This window comes from Oxyura jamaicensis, chromosome 8 (assembly GCF_011077185.1).
Source record: "Oxyura jamaicensis isolate SHBP4307 breed ruddy duck chromosome 8, BPBGC_Ojam_1.0, whole genome shotgun sequence".
NCBI classification, from domain to species: Eukaryota; Metazoa; Chordata; class Aves; order Anseriformes; family Anatidae; genus Oxyura; species Oxyura jamaicensis.
The window spans coordinates 26,283,612-26,308,257 of NC_048900.1; the positions used below are offsets into that span (position 1 = coordinate 26,283,612).

Consider the following 24,646-nt stretch of genomic DNA (forward strand, 5'->3'; position numbering starts at 1 on the left):
CTTATCTCAGAAAAATACTGTACAGGAGGCAATTAGACGAGGCACCAGATCAAAGGTTTGTATGATTTACTCCAAAATACAAAAGTCAAATGGAAGAGAAATAGATCAGAAATCCTAAAACACAGGCTTGCTGTGAGTGATGATAAGCAGCTAAGTTTCCAAGTTATAAGAACCTTAAAGCTTTGTGAGAGTTTTCTGCCTCCAAGTAAAAAAGAAAATGGACTGTCCTAGTAGGTACTACAATATTACAGCATCCCTTACAAGATCTTCCCACTGTTGCTAGAAGAAGGAAGCAGTGCACTATTCCCTCTCCTCCTGACAGCAGCATAAGGGAAGCACTGTCACACTTTGGTTTTGGACAAGAGAGGAAGGAATTGAACCTTTCTGTGCATCAGGCTTGAGGATTCATCCTGTACCGAGTGTGTGAGGAAAGTCACTCAGCTGAGTTTGGCAGCATGTCGTTAGGACATCTTTCTAATTACTGCAGTGTTCAGAGAAAAACGTGCAACTCAGACATGACTCTGCCAAAAGTGATATAAAAATCAAAGTCCTCAGAAGAGTGCCATGACAAAGCAACTTCTGGAGAAAGAAAAAAAGATTCTCTGACTGGGATTTTGCAGGGACTTAGATTTCAGGTGACTCTTAGAATGGTGACTAGTGCTACAAAATCAGCGTTAATTGTGCAAACTAACTAGCTTTTCTGTGATTTAATTCTATACCTGCCAAGCAAAAAAAAATATTGATTGAGTGTGCTGCAAGTTTTATTTACATAAAGATCTGATTGCTTGGTTCATTATTATGCAAAGCAGAGGGAGAGAAAGCTCTTTCAGCAGGCATCTGAAAAAATCACATCTAAAAATAACATTACACTTTGGCTTTCCTTGTAAAATGCCTGGGTGCATGTTTCTTTCTCCAGTAGTTACTGTGAAATGCACAAACTATACCGAGGAAGTCCCTGCAATTTTCTTTGACTTACAACTGGAGATGAATTTACTCGGTATAGGAAGGTAACTGAGCCCAACTCAGCAGCTGTAAAATAGAAACAAGAAACTACTGTCCCTTCCGTATTCCCAGTTCAAAGCACACACCTCCAAAAGTCCCCTACTGAATCATTTTGAATGTGTAGCATTTTTCTTCCCATATATGCACTCCTGTGAAGTTTAGAAAGCTTTTATTTTTTCCAGTGCTGTGCCGCCAGTTCCTTCCTTGACGCTATTGTTGTTTTTCACAGCAAATCTTTTTGAAGTTGTAAAAATAAATGTGTGCTGTATTGGACTAGTGCCAGAAGGAATGACATTGCAAAGTCACTTTTGAAAGAGACCTGTCACCTCTGAAGTGGAAGCAAATTGGTGGCTTTTGAAAGGCTGATCACCTGCCTAAGCGTTCTCTCAAAAAAAAAAAAAAATACAGAAAAAAAAAACATACCAGAAAAAATAAGGAGGGAAAGCACATCTGCACATAATTTTATCTGTTCAGTAAGAAGTCAGATGCAGCTTTTTGATAAAAAAAAAAAAATCCATTTAATAGCTTTTTCCATTTAATGCTTTTCAAAAGCAAAATGCTGCACTTTTAAGAACAGCTACACGGGGAGAAGCATGCAGCCTTGTGTGATGTGATAAAGCTGAGCAAAATGACATCTCCAGACCAAAAAGTTCCACAAAGAACATTCTGTATTTTATCAGGCTAGTCCTGGGTCACTCTTAGCTTACTTCCACATTCACAATTCATAGCCTTGTTCCTATCTGGCTATTTACAAAATCCATTTCTTTCCCCAACAGGCAGTGTGGCACAGCAGAATGCAATTCTGATAATGGTGTAATTCCATTTTCCCTGTTTTGTTGTTCTTGTTGTTTGTTTTTATTGCTAATCCTCAGGAGAATGGAGTGCAAGTCTTCACCATCATTATTTCTTTGCAAACACTTCTGCCCATTTTGACAAGCCACAACACATTTCAGTGCAAAGTAAAAATTCAGCATTAAGCAGCTGAAATAAATTCCTGGGAGCAAAACTGTTGCTTTCTAAAGCTCTTAGTGAAGCACTTACTGATTAAATCTGGTATGAGATCTTGATGTCCTTACTGGATACAGAAAGACTGTTCAGGAATCTGCAGTTCTCCTGCATAAAAAGAAAACAAGTGCACCCAGGAGTAAAGCTTTGCAGCCAGCAACAGCCAGGCGTACTGCAGTGCAGGCTTCCAGAACATCTGCTCTACAAACCTAATTATCCCTCATGGTGCAGATGCAAAAGCCATCCGAAATGCTGGCACCTGAGACACAGAGATGATTTTAAGTCCCTTTAAAATAGGCTTTAAAAATAATACATAATAAAAAGCCCTGCAGAAACATTTCTGTGAGCTGATGAGCATTCTGCAAGTCAACAAGAACCGATTCCAATTGGGTCTCCCATCAGGTAAGTCACAGTCCCCCAGCTATCCCATAATGGCTGTTTGCTCTCACCATTCTTTAGCCTCAGTTCTCAGTGGACTGATAAGGAACTACAGTACCACAATCTACTTCACTGCACTTAGCTTTTCAGAGATTTTGTGGATCCTTTTGAGACCAGAGTGTAACAGCTTCATTTAGTCTTAACCTGCAGCAGAAATACTCAAGCCCTAAAATCCAGGCAAGAATATTTCCAGAGGGAAACGTTAAATTAAGTTCACCTTCTAACTGCTACAAGGGCACTGGTCCAGCTATTGGTGGCCCTTTTCTTTTCAGATTCCTTCTTGACATTAAATTACAGTAACTGAAATTTGACAGAAGGAAAGTTTTAGACCGGTTTATTTATACAAACGGGGCTGACAAGTGTATATAAATGAGGCTGGGCTACGTGGCTGTGCAAGAGCAGACAATTTAAATCATTTAAGAAACGGTATCCGCAAATCTCTTTCCTCAAGTGAAGACATCGTTCTCTTTGTCTCCGAGGATCTCTCTTTCATCTCATTGCTCTGAATTTGCACTAACAGTCAAGTGGCAAGCTGCCAAATTATTCACAGTTGGCTAGAAGCATGGTCACCTACAAGCTAATTGATGCCACAAAACTTCCCTCCAGGATGCCATCTGGGTTGCATTCAATATTCTTACTGGATTCAAAAGCCCATCCCTCTAAACTTGAAAGCTGCTTCTCTTGACCAAATGCCAGTTTGCTGATTTTGTTTGCAAGCACACACATTAAGCTAAATAGCAATACCAAGCTCCTAATTCCACTCTTTTGACCATACACAGACTGCATTATTTTACAAAAATAAAGACAAACCATTCCCCATCTCACAAGTATGTAAATTGGGGAAACGAGAGCTGAGGAGGCTTCTCAGTGCTAACCTAGGAAGGGACCAATATAAAATAAAAAGGCATTTTATACCAAGTCCCTGCCCTTGCCTGAATAAATAGATCACGTTTTAAAAGAGCTAAGAACCCAGCATCTCTCAATGGCTACAATGAGACTTCTGGCTTCCATTTTAAAAAGTAGGCCATCTACTGAATAACCGAAGTATCACTTTTGGGGCCTAGCTGCCCCACTAGCAGTCAAACAGGAAACACGGGCACTTTTATTTTCCTATTGCTATTTCTTGCAGCAGAAATGCACCTTGCTGCCATCTAGTCACATCCTTGCAGTTCTCTGCGCTGACAGCTGTACTTTTCTGTACGCAAAGCCAGTTCCCCAGGAAATAGCAACAATAAATCAATGCAAAGGTCTCCTGCTCTCCTGTTGTGCATCTGCTGCTCACCAAGTTTCTGTGTGTGTTTTGTCACCCCATCAAATTCTGTTGTGAGATGGGGAAAGCCGCTCTCCTTTACAGCACTGACAACTGGGATCAAGCTGGCACCACCCGATGCCAACGGGGAGCTACCAACCCCCAAGAACTGGTGAGGTCTGTGTGATGGAGAAACTCACCGTCGCAGTTACTGCCAGCGATCTGAGGCCAAGGAACAAACTGCCTGAGCACAAGCAGCTCTTCATTTCCAGATGAGGACTTCCCTCGATGACATTTGAAGATAAAAGCTTACAGCCTTTTTGGCAGAGGAGGGAAAAGCCTGCCACGGAGCCTGTTGAAACAGGGTCACGTTTTGTCAAGCTTTCAGCCTGCCTTCTCTGTTGCATCCTCCTTCTGCTCTTTATAGGTTCTCCACATTGGGCATGTTTCCTCAACCAGCATCACAAACTCCATTTATTAAAACCACAAAGTTCAGATGTGGCTGTGTTTCCAGCTGGCTCACTAAAGCGTGCATATGGGTCTCATTCTTAGCCCTGCTGACATTTTATTTCTCTTCAGGCTTCCTTGTCTTCCAGTGCCAAGCAAGTTTACACTACAAGCACTCTGCGTAGGGACGCAGAATGTTCCAGAGGAGAACAGCTGACAGAGTTCTCCAAAGCCCCCAAATCCCACAGCTAGAGCTGCTTTGTATCCCTTCAGCAGGCCTGGATCTCACTGCATGATCCCCCAGAACATGGCCCCTGAACACTGTCCCTGTAAGGGCTGCCAGAAGCCTTCATGAGCAACATCCCCTGACACGGGGATGCAGGAGCAGTGCGATTTTACCCTCCAGCCGCTTTCCTAGAAAAAACTTTGCAATACAATAGATTTGGCAGGGCTGAACCGCAGTTACCTCCTCTTCACATGGAGGAGAGACAGAACGCTGGAACACGCAGAGGCAGTTTATTTGGTTCACTTATTCAGACTTAACGCTGCTTGAGCAGAAGTCAGACCTGGCAAAAGCTCATCAAAACAAATCTCCATCAAGTTCACACGCATACACAAGTGCACATCAGGGACAGAAACGTAGAGTGCTTGCTTACATTTGGCAACCCTGCCTGGCCACATACTGTGGCCAAACTAAAACTCTGCTATTCTGGAAGTGTTTTCGTATTTTCATGTTACAGGAAAACGCTATTAATATTAGCAGGGGAATGAGAACTGAAAAAGCAGGATGGAGGTTACAACACTGATGTGACAATGTTACAGAAGTTTACAATGACTCACTAAATACTCACACTGAGACAAACTTGTTCTGAACTCACCAAGCGCTCTGTGGTGCGATTTGATAGCCTGCAGCTCAGCAGGAGAAGCAGCCACTCCAAATGGCTCAGGGTTGGGTTTCTTGGGTTTTTTTTTTTTGGCTGTGTGTGTGTCAGTTGAATATATTGCGCAACACCTAAAGCAGAACATGAACTTCAAGTGTTTTCATAAACAAGTGGATTAAAGCAAGAATATTGGGGTTTTCCCATCCATAGTCAGGCCAGGATTCAAGACTGGCAGGAAGAACAAGGAGCTTTGCCTGGGGTACTCAAGGCAATGGGGTGATAGGAGCACAGCCTGCACACCGCATTGTGGAACAAAAATGCTGCTAGTTGCCCTCGGGTCCATCCCTGCTGCAACAGATAACGCTGTGAACTGGGCCAAGCCTGGAGAAGCCGTAACTGCTGCTATGTGCACTGTCTGGGGCAGGGTGAACACCAGATGCACTGGCAAATGAAGGCTACAGCGGGTACTTCCCTACCACCCATGGGCCCTCAATACAATTTAAATATTTTAGTGAAAGAAACAGGACTGAAAACAGTGACTTTTAAGCTTGGAAAGGTTCTTCATTGTCAGCTGTGTCTGTGGTTTGTTAGTTGTTTTTTTTGGACAGCTGTGTCTAAACAGCAGAGGACTTGAAACATCAGTTAAAAATGTGGTATTTTATCCAGCATGCTCCCCAGACAACACTGCTCTCCCCCCACAGTTACTTCATGCTGCTCACCTCAGGAGATGAAACATGCCCAAGCTGAGCCCTGCCTGCACACAAGGTGGAGGAGGCTCTGCCAGCATGGCCATGTGGAAACAGCCCCGTCGGCTCAGCAAGGCCAGCCAGGGCTCTTCTCTCAGCAGAGCCACACAAAGCCGCCTCTTTTCAGCCCTTCTGGGCCCACAACAGCAGATTTTCCAGCTAGATGCCAACTCCCATAGAGCTGTGCTGGTGGGGAGGAAGTCAGGCCTGTGCTATGAAGCTACATGGCCGAGCTGCTAGCCAGCAACGTGAACTAACAGAGCGGCATTTCTTCAGACTTCTGCAGAGGCAAGACCAGGCTGAGCCATCCCGCAGACAAAATGTTTTCTTTCTTCAAGTCTCAACATCAGGGAACGGTACCGTCTGTAGACTAAAGCAGTAAGAAAACCCCGCCAAATGCCACAATTAATTAGAGCAGAACATACAGCAAGTATCTTCCCCAAATCCCAAGGTACTTCTGCTTGAATATTTTGATGGCTAACACTTCAGAATGAAATGGGATCCTGGACCTTCCAAGTCCTACTCAATGAGAAACACAATTCTCTCTCTCTCTCTCAGAGGTACCAAGTATGAATCTTTTCTCCTTTCCCTCTATTGATGGGAATTTGTCCAATGTCAGATAGTGAAACTTGCAAAACCCTTATAGGTCAAACTGCTGTAAAACTCTCTGCTCTTATAAAAGCAGAGTAAAAAACAACATGCTAACAGATAGTCCCTAGCTGGTTACCATAGAAAAATGACATTTACAGGTGCCCTTTTCCTATGGTAAAGGTCAAGCTGATGCACCAAAAAGCCTCATCTATAGGTAATTCACCCCCAGCCAGCTCAAGCAGAGATGACACGAGCTTTCAGGTGTACCACAGTCACAAAAACAGACTTTTTTTTTTTTTTAAAAAAAAAAAAAAGCTTTTGGGAATTTCAGTTTCTTGTTCTAGGTCTCATCAGGCTTGTTCCTTCCCTTAAGAAAGCTAATCCCACACTTCATCAGAAATAAGTAGCAGGAAGAAAACACTACTCAGAAGCAATACAGCAGATTCTGCCCTGAACCTGTCATTGACTATGCTTCTAATGCCACAATCAAACTCGCACTCCACAGAAAGAAAAAAAATCTGATAGGAAGTAATAGGCACGTATTAGGTCCTGTACTCGGCTGCCTTCCTCCCCACTCTGTGGTTTTCACTGCCAGAGAAGCATCTTTTTTATGCCCTAAAATTAACCCTGTGATATGGTAATGAAGCCAGCACAACACGGTATAGAAAAGGAACCTTTGTGAGCAACAAAGATCACTGTCCAAACCTTATTATTATGGACATCCCTTTGACAGCTATCCAGCTTGCACACAGAAGGAAGGAAAAAAAACTCTAAAAAGGATATTTCAGTTTCAGGTGTTTTTTGAAGCACTCCTTTAGTGTGCTGAGCACTGGTGAAGCTGCTAGGGCACCAGCCCTATAAACTGAGGGCTCCAGATAGCCCAGCACAAACCTGACTTGCTGCAGGAATGTTACACTTCCCATGGTGCTGAATATCTCAGTCCTGACCTTGAAAGCTGGAAGATCAGAACGGCTCAGTGACAGGTAATGCCTTTTGTTCTGTGAACACACATCCTCTAGGTTATCATTTGCCAACGCACTTCACAGTGTGCCCGGTGATTTGGTGTACAGCTGCCCTCAACTCAATTGGAGTCAGCAGTAAACGTGTGAAGCTCCACATCAACTCCTGTCTCCAGCAATGTCACCCTAAACAGCACTGCCTCAACCTCACTTTTGTTCTCAAAGTTTAAAAATAATGTTAAAAAAAAAAAAAAAAAAAAAGCTAAATGCATGCAGGCAGGGTGAGCAGCATTTGCACAGGAGCCATTAATCCTTTCTACAACTATTTGCACACAATCAGGCTGCCAGCATTCACAAAATTTTGTGCATAACCAAATGTGAAGAAATGCCTGCTGGTCTCAGCCAAGCTCTGCAGTTTCCTTCACTGCCTGAGCGAGAGAAAGTGTTGGTAAAGGCTCTGTGCATTGCTGCTGAGGATGCACTTTGAGAAACAGGGCTATGAGAATTAATGGCTAAACTCACGCAGAAGGACTTGAAGGAAAAAGACTCTAGCAGAGCAATGAAATGCTGACTGCAAGCCTGGGAAAGGGTCCATGGCGTTCAGGCACATACTCATCTACAGCCACAAAGGAAAACTATGTTATTTATCAACAATCTCTAGAAGAGAGTAAGTACCTGGATTTTTACCACAGGCCCCAGGATTTCTCCTCTGCTCCATACTCACACTCTTTGCAGTGGCATGCCAGCATCAGTCCCTCCAGCAAATGAACTGGACAGATGCGATTCTTTTCGGCACCTGACAACACAGTTCCCTAATCCTTATTTAGCTTCAGCAATCAACATGCACTGGCACCTTGGGCAAATATACTTACCACGTTATTTTTTAAAAGTCATACAAAATTCTGCGTTGAAGAGCTCTCATATAAAAGGGAACTGAAATCACCCAGCAAAGGGCAATTCCTTGAAGTTAGGCATGCAATTTCAGTACAATGTGATCCTGGCAGAGACTGCTGCACAGCTTCCCTTTGAAAGCAGTGGTCATCCACCAAAGAACTCTTCCCGTAAAAATCATGCCTAAAGGGTAGAACAAGCCCAAAGAGACCACCTAGTAGCACCCAGCTGATGTAAATGCTGTCACTGCCATGAAGGTAAGGGTGCAGCCCTACTTACCAAGCTAGCAGAAATGAGTTTCATTGTGCAAACTTAAGATCGATTCAAGGCAAATGCTATCATCGTTTTACACAGGAAAGAATAAAGGAAAAGATAAGCAGCAATAAAATACCTAATAGTGAATTAAACTTCCCTATTCACCCTGCTTCTTGCCAACCAAGGATTTGTTACAAAGAACTCATTAAGGCAACGTGCACCAGTGATAAATTATATCAATAGCTACTGCTTAGGTAGCAGCAAGGTGTGGGCACGGAGGTAAAGGAAGCCAGGAGAGGCAGCGTCCCCATGTGAAACAGAAAGCCTTCTGAGCAATAAAAAAACCTGCCGTGAGCAGTCTCAAAACCAGGACTTCTGACCTGCTAAAGAAGTGGCTGCACTGATGACCACCTGTATACAGGCTGTGCTCTGTTACTCTATAGGACACATCAGAATGATTAGAACTATTAAAACCAAAACAAGTACCACGTTTATTCTCAAATGCTCATGTTTGCAGTGTGTCTTTTATAGGAAATACAGGTAGCAGTCCCTCTGAAGCATTTCTTGCATTTGACCCACCAGTAAAATTTTTACTTATCTAAACACTGAGTTTTTTCTGAATATTTGACAAACTGCATACAACAAAAGCAAAGGCTAAGCCCTTGAACAGTCCTTTAATCCAAGGAACACGATTATCTGTGTAAAACAATGTGATAATGGACCAGAAAACAAGAAATTGGGAACATTCTTGAGTCACTGGCGTTCACAATGCGTTGCTGAATCACTCCACAGCCTTGGGCAAAGGATAACTTCTCTAAGCACCACTTTTCGCATCCGTAAGATAATACTGAGTCCACTTGTATGAAGATTTAGAGAAAGCTATGCTGCTAACCAGCCATCAGATGACAAATGTGTAATGAGCGTAACACCACTACACTAATATGAATAGGAGCACGCAGTTACAGAGAAAGGAGGTATAATTCTTGGCCTGTATCAGTCAGCACAGACATTAGTTATCAAAGAAACTGGGGCATTCCTCTGTCTCTGCAAGTAGCTGCGTAGCTGCCATTGTGATCCAGGAGAAGACTACGGGAACAATTGCAAATTTACATCTGAAAAAGACATCACCTGCCACCTGTTTTTATACTCAGCACAAGCACATTCACTACTCCTGCTAATTCTGATTTTTATGCTCTTTAACTACTCCCTGGATCATGCCAAGTAGAATCAGATCTGGACAGAACAGGTCCAGCAAATCCAGCAAGGCTTACTGGTGTGCACTCACTGCTAAATCAGCAAACCAAGCAGCTGCTGTGTTATGAGACCCATGCAAAACACCTGGAAACCTTATTCATCTAGATCAACAAAATAGAAAAAGCCACCAAAGAAATTAACTGCATTAACTTTACATATGGACAAAGATGGCAAAGGAAAGATAGACAGAAAGTCTGCACTGGGTAACGCACCGCTGAATGCAGACTTGGGATTGAAAGAAACTTTTCATTCACCGTGTGAAATCAAATAAAATATCGCCTCAATGTACACCATAACACGTAGTACCTCTCTAGGAAGGAAGCATGAAAAAGTATGAAACAAGGCCAGGTAAAATACAAAACAAGTTTAAAACCTGGAATTGGAGCAGTTCCCCGAATGAGGGGAAAAAATACAGTTAGAGATTACAGTCAGCTGTACACAACAATCATTTTCTTAAATTGATAAAACTGTGCTCTAGGCTATTCGGAAAGGGACAGGAGTCTAAAACAGCATAACATATCCACATTTAATGAAAACAAACAGAAGGTTTCCATCTTTTCAGTGGATTTAAATGCACCCTCTTCCCTCCCCCCTTCAGTGTTTTGCAAGTAAGAGAAATTGCATCCACAGAAGCTACGGAAACCAAGCGAGAAGACCAGAAAAGATAAAGAAACTTACAGTAGGCAGAATTCTCACCCAGGACGGACAAGGTTCTGCAGCACTAATAAATTAGGTTTTAAATTAGATATCTATCTTTGCAAAGAAAAAGTAATCAGAGCACAGACAGCAGTTGCCAAAAAGAGCCCTTCTGGTTCTGCAAGTACAGGACTGTGCTCCTGCTGCCATGGAAACTGAGCCCCGGCTGCTCTGGTCCTGGTGCAGTGCCACACATGCTCTCAAGCATTTAATAGATATTAATAATGCAAAAATATTACCGATAGATCAGAGACAGAGTGTCTTCTCTAAGAAGAAAATCTGGCAGCAAAGTTCACTTCCCATGGCTACAGCCCAAAGGCTACTTGTCTTACTGTAAGGCAACCATAAATCTCGTTATCTCCTGCTTCTTAGTACTCCCTCTCAGCACTTCCTGTAAAGGTAACCCACCTGCCAGGCCTTAGCTTAGCCTGAAAAAGGCAGGAACCCTGGAGGAAAAGTTGAAATACTCCCCCAGTTTGACAGGTACCCCCACAGTGAGCAATGCAGCTGAGTGTTTAGCACTGGACTGGTAGGGAGGAGACCTCATGGCCGCTCTTGGCTCTGCTGCTGGCTTCTTGTACGACCACGAGGTGCCCTGCTCCAGCTCCTGTCTGTGGGACAGCCCCAACACCATCCACTCACCTCGTCATGAGGAGGGCACAGGGCTGCCAGCTCAGCCTCAGCTCCCGGGGAAAAGTCACGTCCGTGCCAGAAGCAGAACTGCGGGCTGTCGGGGCATTATTAGGGCATGACACAGAGAGATCAGAGCTGGAGCTCTAATCCCCCTTTTAAAGACCTCCAGCTTCTCTGGGTTGAAAACCTGGTTCTTGATAACATTTCAGTTTGGATAGGCTTAGGTTTATTTTTCAACTAGCTCGCAGCACTATTATAACTTTTAAAATCTAATCAGTTTGTTATCTCTTGAATTTCAGACAGAATTCTTCACACAGCAGAAAATCTGCATTAATTATTTCACAGGGCCTTTTACCCCCCCGTTTCCCTTGTGGCTAGCTAAATACTAATAATTTTATCAGGAAACAGAGTTAGAAAAATTACACTCGACGTTTTTAACATTTCCTGCACAAGCGCCGTAAAATAGCAGAGGCTTCCCTTTGGCTAGAACCAGCTGTCTGCACTCACAGCAGAGCGCGCTGGAACAGGCAGCCTGCTTTTCTACCAAGGACAGGCCACCGCGCAGGAAAACAAGCAGCAACACAAATCTTCATCCCCGTCACTCAAACTCGGCTCGCTGATTTGTTTTCCTGGGCAAGGCACAGAAAGGAAAACTGACATCTTACGGCATTTGTAAGGCATGTGATGGCACGGGAAAGGAGAACTCGGCAGTAACATGTGCTGGCAACATTTTGGGAATTAGCAGGGAAAGCCTGGGGAGAGGAAAAAAGGCTATCAGAGATGTTGGATGTGAACAGTGCAAGGCCAAGGATGATTTCATGCCAAATCAAGTCCACTACGAACACATCTTCAAGATCACGTCATAGTCTCAGTAGCACACCGAATACATGGTAAATTTGCCAGCGAATTAAAAAAGTTGGTGCCATTAAAAAAGCTAGCTGCAGCAAAAGCTGTGCGTCTGCCCTATTAGAAACAGATGAGCAGATCTACAGCAGTCACACATTGTCAAGCCTTAACCTTCAAGCCTCAAGCATTTAACGTCCCTTTACAGAGACAATGGAGTCAAGAAACCTCTTTCTCTCTAGTCTTGGCAATCTGAGTCCAGGTGTGTCAGATTAACATGTTCACCAACATGTTCCACTTGGTTCCTCCAGCCTCATCATTGGCATTTGTTCACTTCAATTCATCTCTAAACATCCGCTGATGAATATGAAATTATCCCAAGTATCTTCCATTCCAACAGCAAACAATAAGAAATCACATCTCAGACATGTGCTAATCCTGGGTCTGTAACACCGCAGACAAAGAGAGCTGGTCTACACCGACTTTTGTTTCATCTTTTTATACGTTAAAATGCTCTGGGTGAAGCTTGCCTACCTTGGTTCAAAATGTAGAATATTTTCATATCCTCTGAAATGAGAGCTCTGAGCTCATTGATAAACAAACCAAGTCACTGTCAGTTTTGACTGCACTTTCATCATTTCCTTCTTGAACTTAACCATTATTTAAAATCTTCTCATTCTCCTTGACCTCAGGAAAGCTTTTCAGATTTTGGCTTCTTCCCGTAACGGTAGCTAGAGCTATTCATGTGCTTTCTTGGCATAGCACAGCAGCAGTCCATAAAATCAGTTTCTCTTCCCTCTGTAACCATAATGCCCCCAGTTCCCAGGCACCCAAAGTTCCCTCGTCCAGTCCTATCTCCATTTCTTTCCCAGGCCTTGAGCGGGAGTGATGGAGAAGCACCACGTCACGGAAAGCAGCTGCGCCTAGAGTTAACGCTCCTCAGGCATATGTGCCAGGAGGTAAGGAAAAGCAGAAGGGCACGCTTGTTTCACACTTGGACTTAATGTTTGATTTTCTACATAAAGGATGCAGAAGAGGAAAGAACACAGAAACAAAAAATAAATAAGTTGGGTTTCTCACAACAGACAATGAGAATATAATGAAGAAAAGAAGATAAATGAGTGACAATACTCCCCATGTTACACAAGAAATCAATAAACTAGTTCAAACATCAGCTCGCACGCCCACACGGTACAAACCAGGGCAGTCAAGCCACAGGTAGACATGCAAGAAACATGTCCTGCCTCTCTGCAGCATTCTTCCCAGTGCTCCCTGTTTTGGGATGAGCATGCAAGCTGGCCAGCAACCTAGTTATCTGTCACCTACATAATCAAGAGCATATGATCGTGCATATGTCAAGGAAACCTAAAATTCTCCACATGCTGATGTATGATTTATATATATATATATATAAAAGAGACATGCACGTCTCTGGAGTAACATACAGCAATTACTCAGAACAGAGAATAATGTCTCAACGCTGAACTCGAAGAAAAACTGGAGCAACAGACAATGGAGAACAAAAAAAAAATATCACAATGTTTGTGGCAATTGAGACTGCCTGCTGTCTTACCTCGTCCCTTCCCAACACCTGCGAGCGCAGCACACCATTACACTCAGGACATATTTAACTCTTCACGGGATCCAGATTTTAGTTCTCAAATAGGCTTTTAATATATTTTTATTCCCAAATTCCAGCTCTAATGAAATTTGAGCTGAAAAGCAAGAAGAATAATATCACGATGCCTCCTGGGCTTCTGTATAGGCAGCAGAAGTCAAACTGCATACAAAGCCAGCCGGAGAGCAGGAGGCATTCCTCCTCTAGAGAGCGAGGCAAGCAGGACTCAGCTCTGCAGTCACATTCTGCAGGGCCCCAAGGCAGGGCAAGGGCTGAGGTAGGGGAAGTTTGCTGATGCTCCAAGTGTTTGCCTTGAATTCCAGGCATGTAAGAACAGCATTGAAATCAGTGACTCCCTTTGGACTGTCTCACACCTTCGGCAGCCTCAGTCCTGCCCAGTATAAAATATCCATGTGAACAGCAGTAACAGAAAGCAACAACAGAGAAAGTATCCCAATACAAAGAAGGAAAATGGAGCTTTGAGAGGCATATAGTAAGCAATTCTGCATTTGGATGTGTCCCCCTGCAGGCAGATTACTACAAAGCTGAAGTGGCCTCATAGCTCGTTTCATTTTAGGAAACTGGTTAAGCTACCGCTTGATTTTTGCGGCTACATTCTTTGCCATACCTAAGGCTTATCAACAATGAAGCATTTAAATAGAGGAAAAGCTTTATATATTTCTGCAACACACACAAATTTAGTATCTCCTCCTTCTTGTTAACATTTCCAGACAAGTGAACACTGTCTCCTTTCTTCCTGATGGCCTTCTGTGCTACCAGAAATTGTTTCCTGTTACTTCTTGTGAGGCAGCAGCTATATTTGTACTTGTTACCTGTATCTATTTGGCTCTTTCTTTTGCCTTTCCCTAACAGGCATGGCACTTTCTGTAATCCTTATTTTCCTGCTCTTCTCTAAATTCCCAGCAATTTATTTCCATACTGCAAGAGTTATCTGTTTGTTACAGTGACCCTTTGGCTGCTTTAAATCACCAGCATGACTAAAAGGACTTAATTTGACAGGGCAACACTGAAATATGCAGTATGAAATATGAAGCATATGCACACCTGATACTTGCTCAAGTGAAGAAATTCAAAAGAGGAATCAGGTTTCAACTGCAAAGATGCCTCCTGAAGCATGCTGAAATTGTAAAGATCATTTAAACTGATACACAATCCAGTCTGCAACGTAATGTGCACCTTACCAGCCTGACCAAGGGATGACATTCCAAATCCTGTTTCTGACGTTCACTTAGTTCCTGCTCTCACAAGTGAACCATGTGGCCAGAGAGCTTGTAACCTTCCTTTGTCAGCAACAGCAGTTAAAATTCAAGGAAAAAAAAATCTAACATTTTTTTTTAAAGGAAGAAAACAAAACTGGATTCCTACTGTATCAGTCATTTCCCACAAGTAAAACCTTGAAAGTCAACTGCTACATAGCAAGAAAGTACTTGGCCCCATGATATATAAGAAGGCTGCTGAGCAACCTCAGATAAACTTAACACACCGCACAAAGCAGTAAGCAGCAACCTGCGCTGCGTAAGTGCTACAGCGATCACTGATCGCGCGTCAGTTCCTGCGCTGGCCACACACACATCTGCACAGACACTAGGCAGCTACCAACCATGGCAGAAGAGAGCTACTGAACAGAAAGCACATTCCCAGGAGATGATACAGGATAACTGCCAACACATTCTCCTTCTAGTCTATGTCTCCTTTAAAAAAGCCAATATTATAATAAGCAAAGTTCTTGAAGAGAAAAAAAAAAAAAAAAACACCACTAAAACACCAACAACAGCAGCCTATGTGAGGACAACTTGCAGTAGGGATCACACACAGTGCTGCAAGGCTGTCAACTCCCTCTTTGCCCAGAAACAAAATAAAATATTTTTTTTTTTATCTCCTTCCAGAACTGTTTAAGGTATTTTCAGTTACAAACTCTTCCAGTGTATGCAGACTGTCTGTGTACAAGGACAAGCATGTTTCACAAACTGGTTGTTAACGCGCGTGGAGACCATCCTGTCTCTTCAGAAAGCGAGGATGTACATAAACAGCAGTGAGCTACACATATGTTGATACATTGATAACAAACGTTATCAGCTCCAGAACAAGCATCAGCAAGTAATTACAGGGGTTATCACACACCACATCAGTACTCAGCACCAGCAGGCTACCTGTGTTTTCATTCGCTCTCTGTCACCACTCCAGCACGCTGAGTTTTCCAGAACAATTTCTTCCTGAGCACATGTTCGTAAAATAGTTTCTAAATGAGTATCTGTTTAGTACAGTAACGGCAGAGGTGGCATCTAGCAACAAAACCACATGGAACACATTCTTTCATACAGCGCGTATAACTCTAAACATTACATATGCTGAAAACTGGTATACGTTTTTAATGAAATAAGTTTTCTGAAACAATATAAGTGAGAAAAACGCTTGTAAAAATACTTCTTTAACCAGTCTGAACAATTACAACTGCAAAGTCTCTCTCTATACAAACTAAATGAACAGTCCAAGAGTAATTCTGCAGGATGTTCCTCAATCACTACTAACAAATGCCGAATTCAGATTAAAGCAAAAAACACTTCCTGATGTCTCCGCATCCAAAAATTCACTTTCCTAACATTAAAAAGCCACCATTCTATTACAATGTAGCCACTTTATTTTTATCACCCTCAAAAGAACAGTAAACACCCCCTGAAGCAAAACCAAATCAGATGCAATTGTTGACCTAACCATCCTACCACAGCCCAATTCACGCAGAGCAGATGTTCAACAGGACTGTGTTTTATGCTCTCTCTTCTGACACGATGCTTAAAAAGAAGATCACAAGGAAAAAGGGAAGAAACAACAGCCCAGGTGCAGGTTCCAACCGACTCACTCGTGCTAGGCAAGAAACTCAGGCCACAAACCTAAAGAGGCACTCAACGTGGAGCACGGGGTGCTGAATCTGTTCCTTGAGATGATCCCTCAGTTGTCATCCCAGCATTTGAAACAGCAGCTCCCAAAGCACAGCCCACCTGCAGCTCAGCAGGCCTCTGTACAACAGTACCAGCGTGGCTTTTAACCAGAAGACTCGAAGAATACCAGGGTCAGCCTGCTCCGAGACTGCCGGCACTCACAGTTACTCCGTCTCTCTCTTGAAACTCATACACTTCTGAGAAAATATTCTCAGGTACAACTACACACAAGTCCAAGCTAGTTCCCAGTCAGCCGTGGCCTCCCCGTGTCTCTTGCAGTCTTAAAAATTTCAAGTCTGAGATGTGGTAATAAAATTCCCACATCAATCATGTTTATATCTGAACTAAATAATGCTGCTGAACCGCTCATACCATAAACTTATGCATGTGTAAAGCCTGTCAAGTCCTCTGAATACAAAAGCACCAGATATAAATGTTACACTTACTGACTTACTGTTACAACATCAAGTCTGATTTGAACAAGAGCTTGGGAATTCCTGCTCTCCATAAACTAATTTATTCAGAATTCACTGCGAGACACAGGTGTATCAGTGCAGCTGCTAACAGGACAGTCACATAACCAGCGACTCTTCTTTTCTTGATATGTTCCTGTGGTCCACAAACTTTCAAGAGTCCAGTGAATTATAACCTGACGGTTGTTCAGCGCCTATTGCCCTACAGAGATAATTTGAGAGATATGCAGTGCCTGCTGTAATATTTGCAACTTAAAGAGAAGTATCTTTAATTTGGAGTCTTAAGACTTATAGGGTGCATAACTTTTCACAGGTGCTTCTCACGCTACAGGGTTGACACGCATTGTCCTAGGCTGCCAGAAGCTCTAAGCAAAATAAGACAGAGGTAATAATGGCACAACCCTGAAAAGCACCCAGAGTTTGCTGGGTGCCATGCACACACGCCAGGGTGATACCACAGGGGAAGGCAAGACTGCCATCTGCCCAGGACAGGAAGTACAGATCTCCTTGCTCCCTCTGCCCTCACGTTACTGACAAACCCGGCAGCGCTATGTGGCCGAGGAGCCAAGCAGCCTGCTTGCTGACCCCCTTCCCCTCACCGTGGCCACAAATACCTATTAAACCCCAAACCGCGAAGCAGCCCTGCACCTTGCGGGAAAGCGAGCAACTTCCCCGGGAGGACCTGTAGCGGTCCCAGGGGGGCGCCCACCTTCCCAGTTCCCGTGCGGTGCCCCCAGGCAGGGCTGCTGCTGGCGGCGAGGGCCGAGCCCCCCGGGGCGGGCAGCGAGGGGCGCTGCGGGGGGAACCCGGCCGGGCGCGCCACGGCGGGGCCGCGTCACGGATCTGCTGCTGCCGGCAGCCAATCAGCGCCGGAGCCGGGGCCGGCGCGACTTCATTCATTCATTCATAAAAAAGAGGCGCTGGGAGCGGCGCCCTTCCGGGCCCCCCCGGCACTCACGGCAATCCGCCTCGTCGCTGTTGTCCGAGCAGTCGTCGTCCTCGTCGCATTTCCAGATGGCGGGGATGCAGCGCTCGTTCCGGCACTGGAACTGGTCCTCCTCGCACTCCTTGACGCCGCCTGCGAGACACGGGGCCGCGCCTGGGTCAGCGGGGAGAGCTCCGCCGCCGGGAGCATCCCGGGGCCGCTCCGACACCAGGCAGGGACCTGGGGACCGGCGGGGGCCGGGGCCGGGACCTGGCTCGCCGGGGCTGAGCGGCTCGGAGCCGGCAGCGGGAGCACGGTGGTGCCGCTTTGTGCGCGGATGGCAGGGGCCGTTCCCGAGCTCTCCCGCGTCGTTTTAGAGGCACGGGATGACAGGGGAATGGTTGAATCCCGAAAGCGAAAGACAAAGAAAAAATAAAAAGCGCACCGATGCTGGGACCGCCACGCGCCCGTTACCGGGGCGAAACGGCCGGGTACCCGGGGAGGGGTGGAGCGGGCGCCGCTCCCCGGAAAAGGGAACCGACCCGATGAAGTTGAAGGGGGGTGGGGGGGACGGGGCAAATCTGCTTTGCAGGCGCAGCGCTGCTCTGCCGAGCCGCAAATCCCTTCAGAGAGGGATTAAAGGTGGCAACTCCTGTCACCAGCGGCCGCGTTGCATTCCCCGCTAAAGAGCGTGCACGGCCCCCGCTCCCTCCTCCGCAACCCCCACGAGTGGCGCTGCCGGGGCTGCCCCCGACCCTCTCCCCCATCCCCTGGGGGAGCCCAGCCGAGGCGTGCGCTCCCCCGGGGGCCGCGCCGACCCCACCTTTGCCGAGGTGCAGCTTCAGCAGCAGCAGCTGCAGCAGCAGCAGCCGGGCGACCGCAGGCCGGCACATGCTGCCCGCTCCCTCGGTGGCAGCGCTCCGTGTGCGGGTTGCGCGCAGCCGGCGCGCCGCTCTGCGCCCCGCCCCGCGCCGCCGCCGGGGAGGCCACGCCCCTTGCCACGCCCCCTCCGCGCGCTTCCGCGCCGGCGCGCCCTGGTTTGCGCGCCACCGCCCGCAGGGGGCGCGGGGCCCGCAGCGGCCCCGCAATCCTGAGGCTCCCCCACACCCTCCCCAAGGGCACCGGCGGCGCTGTCACCGTGCGGCTGCGGGGCGGAGAGCGAGGAGCGGAGCGGGGCGGCCAGCCCGCCGCGGGCAGCCGGCGGGGGCTTTGCGGCATGTTGTCGGAGCGGTTGTGGGGCGGGAGGAAGGCGGCACGGTGGTGGTGGCTGGGCTCGTGTGGTGGATTACGGTAACTGCTCAAAGCAAATGATGTGTTTGTAATGTATTAGGGGAGTTTACTCTCCTTTAAGCGTGTCAAAGTACAGATTCATAAAGCTACTCTAGTTTCCAGCCTCCTTCTTCTGTTTTCTGAAATACTTTAAATTATAAGTTGCTGCAGGACAGCAGTGGAGCTATCCAGTACCAACCAGGTGCAAGCGGGCAGAGCATCGCTCTCAGCAAGGATTTGGTACCAATCTGTGTTGGAATTTCATTTGATTTCAGAGAAGCTGACTTGGCCTGCCACTCACAGAAAGCAACGTTAGCAGGCTCGTGAATACATCACTTTGATGACACCTGGCCAACCGATTCAGCAGCCACTCCTGGCCTGCCCAGCAGGGCTGCTTGTAGCCTAGTACCATCTGGTGGATGTGTGTGTGTCAAAGGATTTGCAGAGGCAAGGAGGAAACTAGAGTATATAAACGGGAACAAAATTAGCCCAGGGAAACCATTTGGTTTGTAAGAGAAATTAAATTTAGTTGTATCCATTATGTTCAAATCGTTAATTAAGACTGGTAACTTACCTCCCGAGGTCCATCTGTTCCAAGGTACATCTCTGCAGTCACAAAGTGAACGGGAACTCCCGCTGCACTTAGCCAGACTGTAGGGTAATCTGTAAAGCAACAACAGCACAGATGTATTTGGCTGACCAGTAAGTGTCCAACAGCAAATACACAGCATTTAGTAACCATTGTGTACAAAATACGTCTGATACACTGCCTTTGCTAGCTGGTGACTGGCTTCATTTGTAGATTTAACACACACACACACACACACACACACACACACACACACGTCTGTCCCCTCTTCACAAGTCTGGTTGCAGCGGGTGACACCGAGGGTCCCCCTAGCTCCTTCTGATCCACACTGCGTCTGGCAGCAGGTGCCTAAGAGCAGGTAAGAGCAGAGCCAGCACACGGCAATGCTTGCCCAGAACAGCTTCCTGTTTTCCAGGCATGAATGTGGTACATTTTACCTCCATCTACTAGCTAAACATTCAAAGTCATCCTAAACATTCTTGCAGACCAGACAGCAATGGGACAGCCCCTGCCCCAAAGCACAAATGGGGGCAGCAGGCTCTCAGCCAATGCTGAGGGGCTGTGAAGGAACACTCCAATAACCTGCTGTATTTAAAGCTTGCTAATCTGCTCCTACTTCTGGTCGCATACCTCTGTGCATTAAACACCACAAGCTGACACAAATCAGCCTAGTGCTGACAGCACAAGGAGGTACATTGCAGAAGAGCTCCATCCATCCGGAAGGACTTCCCATCAATTAGCTCTGTGTCTTTCATCATCCACTCCATTTCTGTGATCTGCATCAAACTGATTTTTAAAGCAGAATTTATTTTTTTCTGACGCAGAACCTGACCCTTTTTTTTTCATACTTAACATTTTTCAACAGTTTGTCACTTACATCCCTAGGTATCACATGACAGCTACACGTAATAGAGGAGAGAAGTCTCCTCAGGGTCACGATGACCAACTGGCATTCTGCACGCTGGATCTCTGCTGGTTGGTGTTAGTATATCGGGTTCTTTAGTTGTTTACTCACACAGGTATGCATGTACACACCCTCCCAGACCTTTCATTAAGTTAGTTGTAGTATTAGCAGCCATACCCTTTAAACTCCCAAATGATCTAAGTCAGTACCTGCAATATTAGTTACCTTTCTAAATAAAATTCTCTAAAAATAATGAAATAATAATAAATAATAAACTAACTGTGCTGGGAATTTCAAGCTATACATTGTATTGTATGTTACATTTAAAACTAAAATTCATTTTCTGCTGTTTCGACGAAGTGAAAAACAAAAACAAGCCACCAACCCAGCAAGTGAAAATACAGGGTCACTGCTGATCAGGACTAGTCCCTAAGACTCTTACACAGATCCTGGTTTTTACCTACGGTGCTTAAGATGTCGATCACTTTTCACAACCTTCCTTGTTGTTTTGGGGATTGCCATATGTACTTTTGATTGCAGGTGCTATAGTAAGAGAACTCATCAGCAAAAAACCACTTAGCTCTCCAAGAATGACTTCTTTAAAGGTTTTTTCTAACACTTAGGTCTTCTCAGGGCTCTGCAGAGGACTGCTGTGGAATGATTTTTTTCTGTTCCGTTTTGCTTTGTGTTGCTGTGTTACGAGGTAAAGCACAAAGGAGAGATGGTCAGCCATAAACTGACACACTCTTACGACCAGTTCTATACAAACACTGGGAAAAGCTGATCTTTCACTCTCTTGAAAATGAAGACAACCATTTAAACTAATTAGCAAAGCTATCTGTAAAAAACACCCAGTAATTTTGCCTTCCTTGTAGAAAAGCATACAAATTCCTTGAAGTTCTAAGTTCAACTTAGTCCCCCTTAGCATACTCAAAGTCTTTTAATGACATCCTTAATTTTAGCTAGTTCATGGTCTATTGAAAAAGGAGGACACCGCACAATCAGCTTTAAGTAAAACTACAAACCCCATCAGTTTATCAACCAAGAACTGTCTCCTACAAGCCAGAATCTCTCACTTCCATAGCCGTAACTGATCTCTGTCCTACAGCTGTCACTCAGCTATCCCTTAGCCAAGCATAAGAAGCAGTACGATACAACACCGCCTCGCTGCTGGCCAAACAAAATCTCAGAGGTGCTTATTATCCAGGTATGAGACTGCAACATTTACTGACCGGGGCCTCCATTTAAATCTAAAATTCCCTGCATCATGCGTTCACTAACTGCATATACACGTCGGGATATCCATCTGTATCTCAGCTGTGCCTATGATTCATGCATTCTCAGTGTGTTCAGAGCAATTCTTAGAACCACTCTCATGAACTGAAGCTATATATGTCTGCCTACCTGCAAACTCAAGCTGGTCCACTTGCTATCTGCTCCAGGTTTTCCTTAGCATTTCAACTGAAGTGTTAGTTGTTGTCATTCAGCAGTAGTGTGCCCATATAATGCTCCCAAGTAGCTGAGAAGAGCAGCTCCCTGGGAAGCTGGCTTCCTGAAGAGCACTGCATCACTCACAGGACTTCTCCTGTATGGCTTCAGATCCATCTTCCACTTCATGCTCTCATTCCCTCATCTCTGTAGTGAGCTACTTTCAGGGGAGTAGGGGGAAGCTAAGAGATGGTTCGCAGCCCACTGGGAAAGTTTTTATTCAGCTAGAGAGGAGTTAACACAGAAAGCTTCTGCCCTTCATTCCCATCCCAAGGCCGAACACCCTGCCATGGCAGCATCCCTGGACAATACATCTTTGAGTGCAACCAAACCTACAGTCACAATAGGGATCTTTCCCATTAATTTTAATGAGCATAAGAATGAAGGGACCGAGAAGAAAAAAGTGAGGATTAGGTGTCTGGCAAGATCTTTTGCATGCTGGAGGAGCACTGCTATAGACTGATCTGCTCTTTGCTGCTGTACAGTGACTAATCACCGTGAAAGCTAACAGAAATGCAGACTTGAGGCCATAGTTAGTAACAAGTACAGTGGGATTTTTTCAAGATGTTTCACTTCAAACTATTTATCCTGCTACTCCTAACAAAGGAATCATGAATTGGAGCAAAACTGAAGTTGACAGTGTCTCGTGTCACTCTGCAGTGACCATCTACCAAAGCTGTAAGCAGCAGATTAGTACCACAGCCTGCTGTTTGCTGTATGGCTCCCAAAGGGCTTAGACACAGTGCGACCAAGTAGCAGCGTCAAGCCTGGATTTTTTCTTGCCTTTTAAAAATTCTGGAAGCTAGGCGCTCACTCCATTTCTCTCCCACACCCTATTTGTTCAGGGCGCAGCGCTGCGAAGAAGTGCTGCATTGTGCGGGGATGGCAGAAGCGGGGACGGGCTGGTTCCGTGAGGTGCAAAATGCCCTCAGCTCCTAGCAGCCCTCGGGAAAGCTCTAAGCATCCTGAAGGCTCACACAAATTATTTTAGCATTAATTACAACATCAGGGAGAAAACAATACCCAAATGGGAATTTAGGATGACATCTGCATGGAATGTTTCTCATTATATTTGTAAGGATTTCATATGGCAACAGAACACTTTAAAACCCATCTTGCGCTCCAGATAGTGCTGAACCTATGTCATCATGCTAAGTGGAACTGGAAATTCTTACAGCTGCTTGACAAGGCTGGCTTTCTTTATGAGGGAATATGAACTCAACATTTATTTTCCTGTTTAAAGTGAAAGATCATTAAGAGCAACTTTTTCAAGGTCTCACTCTGAATGTTGCTTTTCTTCCTTCCTCTTTTGATTTACTGGCTTGTCTTTACTGCTGTTTTTCAAAGGCTTCCTATTAGATATTGCCACCTCATGGCTTTCAATTCCTATCTGACATGAGAACTGTGCATAGACTAAAGATTTGAGCTTGGTCAGTGTGCAATAATTTGTCTTTCAAAGTGGATAAAATCAAGCTAGTTTTCAAAATCTTCCCGAAATGTAATGGAGGCAGGGGAAGAAGAGGGAAAAATTGAGAGATCTTTTTTCCAGTAGAGAAGAATCCAATTATCATCTTGCAAAGGTGGGTCTAATGTTTGAGTATCTCCTGCCTTTGCATGGTTTTTTGCTTAGTTGATGATAAAAATCATATTTCTGGGTGTCTCTATGCACAGTTTCATCACAGACACATTAAAGCCACATTACAATTGTATCACGCATTACAAATGTAGCCTGGTTTACATTTCTGAGTTGGGAAAAACTTGGTTCTTTGAAGCTGAAAATGTTTGTACGTGATAGACATATTTATGTGCGCTCTCAGAACTACGGTTCTGTTAAACAAAGTTTCAGAACATGCCCTTTCAGATTTCCTGCCTGTTAAATCGCGTTGCTGCAACAGCAGTTGACGGATGAACCCCTGTGGCATTTTGTCATATCACATAAAGCATCAAGTGATGGATGCACTTCAGATCATGTCCTACAGACATAGTTTCCAGAAGCACAAAACAGCCCTCCTTCCTAGCTTTTCAAGTACACTTCTCGAAATACCTGCCCCCGATCCTTCCTTCAAGAAGAGAAGTGTCTCCCAGTTCCCCAAATGTTAACTTCTAACCAAGATGGTTCAGGCCTGAAAGGATACAAACAGATTGTTACTTGTAGTCTAAACCAACGCCCCCAAACCTGCTGCTAACTCAGCAGGTCCTTGATTTGCTCCCGCTCTTGTGCTTCAGCGCTGGGCTCTCCTACAGCTCTGCCAAAGCACAGTGTTTGTGTATTTGCATGTCTGCACAGATCCGGTCAGACTTGTGCAGGTGGAACTGCCATAAGTGCATCCCACAGCCCTCGGCCGAAGCACTGAGTTCTTACTCATGATGCTCCTGCTACAGTGGCCTTATCTCCCTTTCATCCTCTCTTTAGAAAGCTTAAATGCCATTCTTCTCCAAACGCTAATCTCAGAATTACTATTTTTTATATCACTTTTCTATTTCAGTATAACCTGTGCCACCTGGTGGGATCACCACCTATTTTTTGTCCACT

General features: G+C 45.1%; 1 protein-coding gene across 2 annotated transcripts in view; it reads right to left on the bottom strand.

Moving 5' to 3' along the window:
- LRP8 (LDL receptor related protein 8) overlaps window positions 1-18,836 on the bottom strand; it is a 169,603-nt gene extending 150,767 nt beyond the window's left edge. For both annotated transcript variants that reach the window (XM_035332683.1, XM_035332681.1), the window contains exons 1-2: window positions 18,687-18,836; window positions 17,897-18,016 (exon numbers count right to left, since the gene is read on the bottom strand). In XM_035332683.1, coding sequence (XP_035188574.1) covers window positions 17,897-18,016; window positions 18,687-18,756 — 190 coding nt within the window. In that variant the 5' untranslated portion in view covers window positions 18,757-18,836. The remainder of the gene's footprint in view (window positions 1-17,896; window positions 18,017-18,686) is intronic.
- Between the last annotated feature and the right edge of the window lie 5,810 nt (window positions 18,837-24,646).